A 5,361-nucleotide genomic window follows, 5' to 3' on the forward strand; every position below is an offset into this window, starting at 1 on the left:
GCGTCTTGGCGCCCCCCCCCCCGAGCAGGCCCACGAGGTTCTATGTTTGGAGATGCTGACGCTGCTTCTGGAACGGCCAAACGACGACAGCGTGGAGGTGGCCATCGCCTTCCTCAAGGAGTGCGGCCTCAAGCTTACCGACGTCTCCCCGCGCGGCATCAACGGTGAGCTCGCCCTCCGCCGCGCGCCATCGCCATCGACTCTCCCACCTTTTCCCACCTTATAACCCTTATGGTGGCCTTTGCCTATTTGGGCACAACCAATCCTGGAAAAGCTCGCAGACCTTCTCCTCAGAAAATACAATCGTTGCCGCTTTTTTTTTTTTTAAGTAAGAAAAAGTCCTGCTCTTGAGATCACAGTTGTCCACTACTTTCATCGTGATAACGACAACTCCAATTGATCTTGTGTCTTTATGCGAGATACAAAATGTTATTTCCTCGTCGAAAACTTTTACAAAAAGAATCTTTTTCGAATTCCAGTCATACGGGGTTAAAATTCTATTTTAAGGTCACCCGACAAGAGCTTATGTCGTATTTGTAGTCAAAGTGGCATTTCCCTCAAGAAAACCTCGTCCGTCTCGTCTTGATTTTCTTTTCCGCCAAGCGGTCGTAAAAGTCTTTGGATTTTGGTCACCTTTTGCCCCGGCCGGCCCGATGAGGTAACGGAACGCCGTGTGGTTTGCAGCCATTTTCGAGAGGCTGCGCAACGTCCTGCACGAGTCGGCCATCGACAAGCGCGTGCAGTACATGATCGAGGTGATGTTCGCCATCCGCAAGGACGGCTTCAAGGACCACCCCGTCATCCCCGAGGGCCTGGACCTGGTGGACGAGGACGACCAGTTCACGCACATGCTGCCGCTGGATGACGACTACGACGCCGACGACGTTCTCAGTGAGTTGCCGCCGGACACTTTTGATGTGCCAATATTGCCGGCGGGGCGGTCTCGCTCTCCCCAAGTGCCACCCGAGGAGCGGCACCGTGGATTGCACACAGACGGAGTCTCGCTTCGACTTCTATTTGAGGACGTTATTACGGCGCGTTGAGAGCACCTCATTCTGGACTTGTATTTCCCGATTTGAAAAAAATGAAGAAAGATCAGCTGGGGGGGGGGGGGGGGCCGCAATGAGCGAACGGCACTTGCGTTCTTTTCTGTGGGGAAAGATGAGTGCTTTGGGTTCAGAGTGTGCTCGCCGAACAAATGAAATTTGCATCTCGAGGAGCGGCCGTAGGTTGGGAGTTTTCATTCCCGTTTGTTTTGAAATGACCTTTTGGCTGTCATTTAAAAAAAAAAAAAAAAAAATTATATACATGCACTTGTCTCTCGTTGGGTAGCCAAACGGACCATGCAAAGACCAAAATGTGCGTGTGTTTTTTTTTTTTTTTTTCCGTAGATGTGTTCAAGATGGATCCCAACTTCCAGGAAAACGAGGAGAAGTACAAAACGCTGAAGAGAGGTAAGCTGCTGCTGCTGCCGCTTGACTTTCTGCTTTGCTTTGAGTGCCCGCTGCAAGCCGCCGCGCGTGCCTCCAACGGATCCCCACAAAGTCTTCACATCCACCACACGGACCTGACTTGGTTGGGGGTGGTGGTGGTGGTGGAAGTATTCTCCCCGTAGTTGTCTTTGTAATGCAGGCTTTCAGCCCAGGGGGTGACCGAAGCTTTAATAATCCGCGCCGGGGTTTTAAGAAGGCCGTTCAGGCCTCTATCGTTGGATGTGTACAGCGGCAACAGCATTCCACCGCCGCTAGCGCGGATCACGATACAAACGCAGCGATAGCCGTTTGAAAGTGCCACGGCGCGAGCGGAGTTGCGCGGCGTAAACCGATTTTGTCCTCCGGGCAGACATCTTGGACGAGGGCAGCAGCAACTCCGGCGAGGAAGGAGACAGCGAGGACGACCAAGATGACCAAGACGGCGAAGAGCAGCAGGAGGGGGAAGGTGACACGCGGGGGGGGATTTTCCTTCTTCCTGTCTGTTGATGTGACGCCTGTCGCAATCTGACTGCGGCTTGCGTGTCCTCAGACGAGAAGGTGACCATCTTGGATCAGACGGAGGTCAACCTGGTGGCCTTCAGGAGAACCATCTACCTCGTCATTCAATCCAGGTGGCTCAAGCGAGATGCTCATGTTCATTCGATGTCCCGAAAGCGCCGCGTAGCGTGTGACGCTTGTGTGGATGGAGCCCAAATTTGCGGCGTTACATCTTGACTTCCTTCCTTGTGCAGTTTGGACTTTGAGGAGTGTGCTCACAAGCTCATCAAGATGGACTTTCCCGACAGTCAGACGGTAACGCACGGACGCGCATGCGCTTGACAGACAGGCTTTCTGGTTTGTGAACACACCGCTCACCTGTCAATACATTTGTGTGTGTGTGTGTGTGTGTGTGTGTGTGTGTGTGTGTGTGTGTGTGTGTGTGTGTGTGTGTGTGTGTGTGTGTGTGTAGAAGGAGCTGTGCAACATGATTCTGGACTGCTGTGCTCAACAGAGGACCTATGAGAAGTTCTTTGGGCTGCTGGCAGGGGTGAGACGTGTAGATTGTAGAAGAAAGCCTCGTCGTTGTGCGGCTATATTCCGGACCCACCCGTGACATCGGCGGGTCTGGCTCCCTTGTTTGTGTAGAGGTTCTGCCTGCTGAAGAAGGAGTACATGGAGAGCTTCGAGGCCATCTTTGCCGAGCAGTACGAAACCATCCACCGGCTGGAGACCAACAAGCTGAGGAACGTGGCCAGACTCTTTGCTCACCTCCTTTACACCGACTCCGTCCCCTGGAGTGTAAGTGCACACGCACGCACGCACGCACGCATGCACGTGTTCATCTGATCTGATGTTGCGCGCCGCCCCAAAAAGCTTTTTTTTTTAATAAATGAGAAAAACATACACGGGTAGCTTTTTTTTTTCTCTCTTTTTTTTTAATAAATGAGAAAAACATACACGGGTAAACGTATTGCTGCCACAGCAGAAAACAAAACACAAAAGTTCAAGGTCACCTGGAAAGTACTGTGAAATGTTACATGTAACAAAAACGTGGGCAGTGCAAGGAGTAGTCAACAACTAACCGATTACACCGGTCAACCAAAATGCCTAGTTTGGCGGTGCTGATCTAGAATCCGACTTTCATTTTTATTGGAATTATGATTGTATTTATTTTGCAAAGAGACATTTTTTTATTTCTCCCTGTCAAGATTCCAAATTTGCGCCGCGTCACCTGATTTGTCAATGGAGTCGGCCGGGCGTATCGTCGCAACACACCGGCTTATTTTGGAAAACAACGAGCCGCGATCGGGCCACTTTTCGGAGACGCAATTCCCGCGTGTGCGTTTTGCGCACTGCCGCGATGAAGGGGCGTTCTGCTTTTGAAGGCGACTTTGCGGCGCCGCGCTTGTGCTTTCAGGTCCTGGAGTGCATCAAGATCAGCGAGGAGACCACCACCTCATCCAGCAGAATCTTTGTCAAGATTCTCTTCCAGGAGCTCTGCGCCTACATGGGCCTGCCCAGGCTCAACCAGCGCTTCAAAGACATGTAGGTGTGCCTGCCGGCCGCCGCGCTTTTTGGCTTTGGGGCTCATCGCTTCGGAAAGCCAGTTGCGCCGTCGGATGAAGAAGCGCTCGCAACCGGGCAAATGAACGATGGTCACAAAAGATCCCGACTTTCTGAATTGCACACTCCTGACTGAAAAGTCCTTTGAAAAAGTGGGAACCTACTTAGGAGCATGCGCAAATGAAGCGCGCCGATGCTTGACCGAATTTGACGTGCCGACGCACCTGCCGTGGGACGTGCGGTCGAAGGGGCTTTTGGAAGTTTTCAAGTCCTTGTTCGTTTTCCTCGCCCAGCTGCCCAATTGGGAACGTCTGACTTGGTCTTTTGTGGCCGTTGTTTCCCCAAGAGAAGTTGCGCTCCGCTCTTTGCCAGACTCCGGATGAGAAACGCTCGCGCTTGATTTGAGCTGCAAACTTGTCACGACGCAAGCGATTCGCGTCTCACGAGTTTTGTTTGTCTCCCAGGACGCTGCAGAGCTTCTTTGAAGGCCTCTTCCCTCGCGACAATCCCAGGAACACGCGATTCGCCATCAACTTCTTCACCTCCATCGGCCTGGGAGGACTCACGTAAGGAACACGCGTTCACGAGAGGCGCATCTGCGTGCGCGGCAACTTAGCAAAGGTGCGTCGCTTGTGGCGTTCCAGGGACGAGCTGAGGGAACATCTGAAGAACGCCCCCAAGATGATCATGACTCAGAACCAGGAAGTGGAATCGTCTGACTCCTCCGACTCCTCGTCGTCGTCCTCCGACTCGTCCAGTGAATCGGATTCGTCGTCGTCCTCGTCCAGCAGCAGCAGCTCAGGTGCATCCGCCTTTTGTTAGCTATAAGCATCCCCTCCACGTGCCGCCGTCACGTTAACACAATGTTGCGGGTGTTCGTACAGCCGGTAGACATTTTCTTTCGTTTTCTTTCTTTCTTATGGCCTCCGTTGTGCCGCCTCCCGTTTTTTTGCCTGTAATTCCACTGGTAGCCACTGGGTGGCGGTACACTACAATGTACACTCCACTGTAAAACGGGAAGGATAGCAAACTCAGCCTAGTTTTGCAGAAGACTCTGGAAGAATCCAGATTTTTATGCCGCGGCAAAGCGATGGCTCCAGGTACCATTTGAACGCCCCCTCAAACAGTCCGGCGGGCCCAATTTGCAGAGCAAAAATGAGAGGAAAGAGCAGAGGTGGCCAGCGACGCCCCGTGGGCACCGGCACCGACGGGAGGTCGGTGAGTCCGTCAGGGACGAGCTCCCTCTCGCCGCCGGACTTTGAAAGACGGGCGCAGACAGAAGCCACGTTGGGCCGTCACCCAAGCGTCGCTAACCCGGGAAGCAGAGACGAGGAGCGCTAAATGAGAGCGGTCGTGACATTTCAAAAATGTTTTCCAAACAAACGGTTCGCAATGACAAATTGTGAATTGTACTCGAAGAGTGGACTGCGCTTCAGAAGCCAAATTAAAGAAGCCCCGAAAAATGAAAAGGGAAGCCCTCCAAAGAAATGAAAGTCGACCTTGCTCGCCACTTCTTTCCCTCTGTCGTCTGTCCGTCACCCTTACCGAATGATTGACAGCTGTTTTGTCTTGACTCCCCCTCCAGACTCGGACGCCAAACGCAGGAAGAAGAAGAAGAAGGGGAAGCAGAAAGGACAAAGCGACGGGAAGACGGCGACGAGCAGGAGGAAGCCGCAGGCGAAGAAGCCCGACGCCAGGGGGGACGGCGAAGGCCGCGGGCGGCGGGAAGGAGACGACCAGGAGCGAGAGGAGAGGGCGAGGCGCAAAAGGGAGCGGGAGGAGCGGGGGAGGGAGGACAGGAGCCGCAGGGAAGAGGAAAAACGGG

At 53.2% G+C, this 5,361-nt stretch overlaps 1 protein-coding gene across 1 annotated transcript in view; it reads left to right on the plus strand.

The window, feature by feature from the left end:
• cwc22 (CWC22 spliceosome associated protein homolog) overlaps positions 1–5,361 on the plus strand; it is a 10,617-nt gene that overhangs the window by 3,695 nt on the left and 1,561 nt on the right. Inside the window, exons 9-20 of the mRNA XM_019871912.1 lie at positions 29–164; positions 685–891; positions 1,392–1,454; positions 1,843–1,938; positions 2,023–2,104; positions 2,225–2,285; positions 2,443–2,520; positions 2,619–2,771; positions 3,391–3,518; positions 4,001–4,102; positions 4,181–4,338; positions 5,122–5,355. Coding sequence (XP_019727471.1) covers positions 29–164; positions 685–891; positions 1,392–1,454; positions 1,843–1,938; positions 2,023–2,104; positions 2,225–2,285; positions 2,443–2,520; positions 2,619–2,771; positions 3,391–3,518; positions 4,001–4,102; positions 4,181–4,338; positions 5,122–5,355 — 1,498 coding nt within the window. The remainder of the gene's footprint in view (positions 1–28; positions 165–684; positions 892–1,391; positions 1,455–1,842; positions 1,939–2,022; positions 2,105–2,224; positions 2,286–2,442; positions 2,521–2,618; positions 2,772–3,390; positions 3,519–4,000; positions 4,103–4,180; positions 4,339–5,121; positions 5,356–5,361) is intronic.

Source organism: Hippocampus comes, unplaced genomic scaffold (genome assembly GCF_001891065.2).
Source record: "Hippocampus comes isolate QL1 unplaced genomic scaffold, H_comes_QL1_v1.1 scaffold277, whole genome shotgun sequence".
In the NCBI taxonomy this organism is placed as follows: domain Eukaryota; kingdom Metazoa; phylum Chordata; class Actinopteri; order Syngnathiformes; family Syngnathidae; genus Hippocampus; species Hippocampus comes.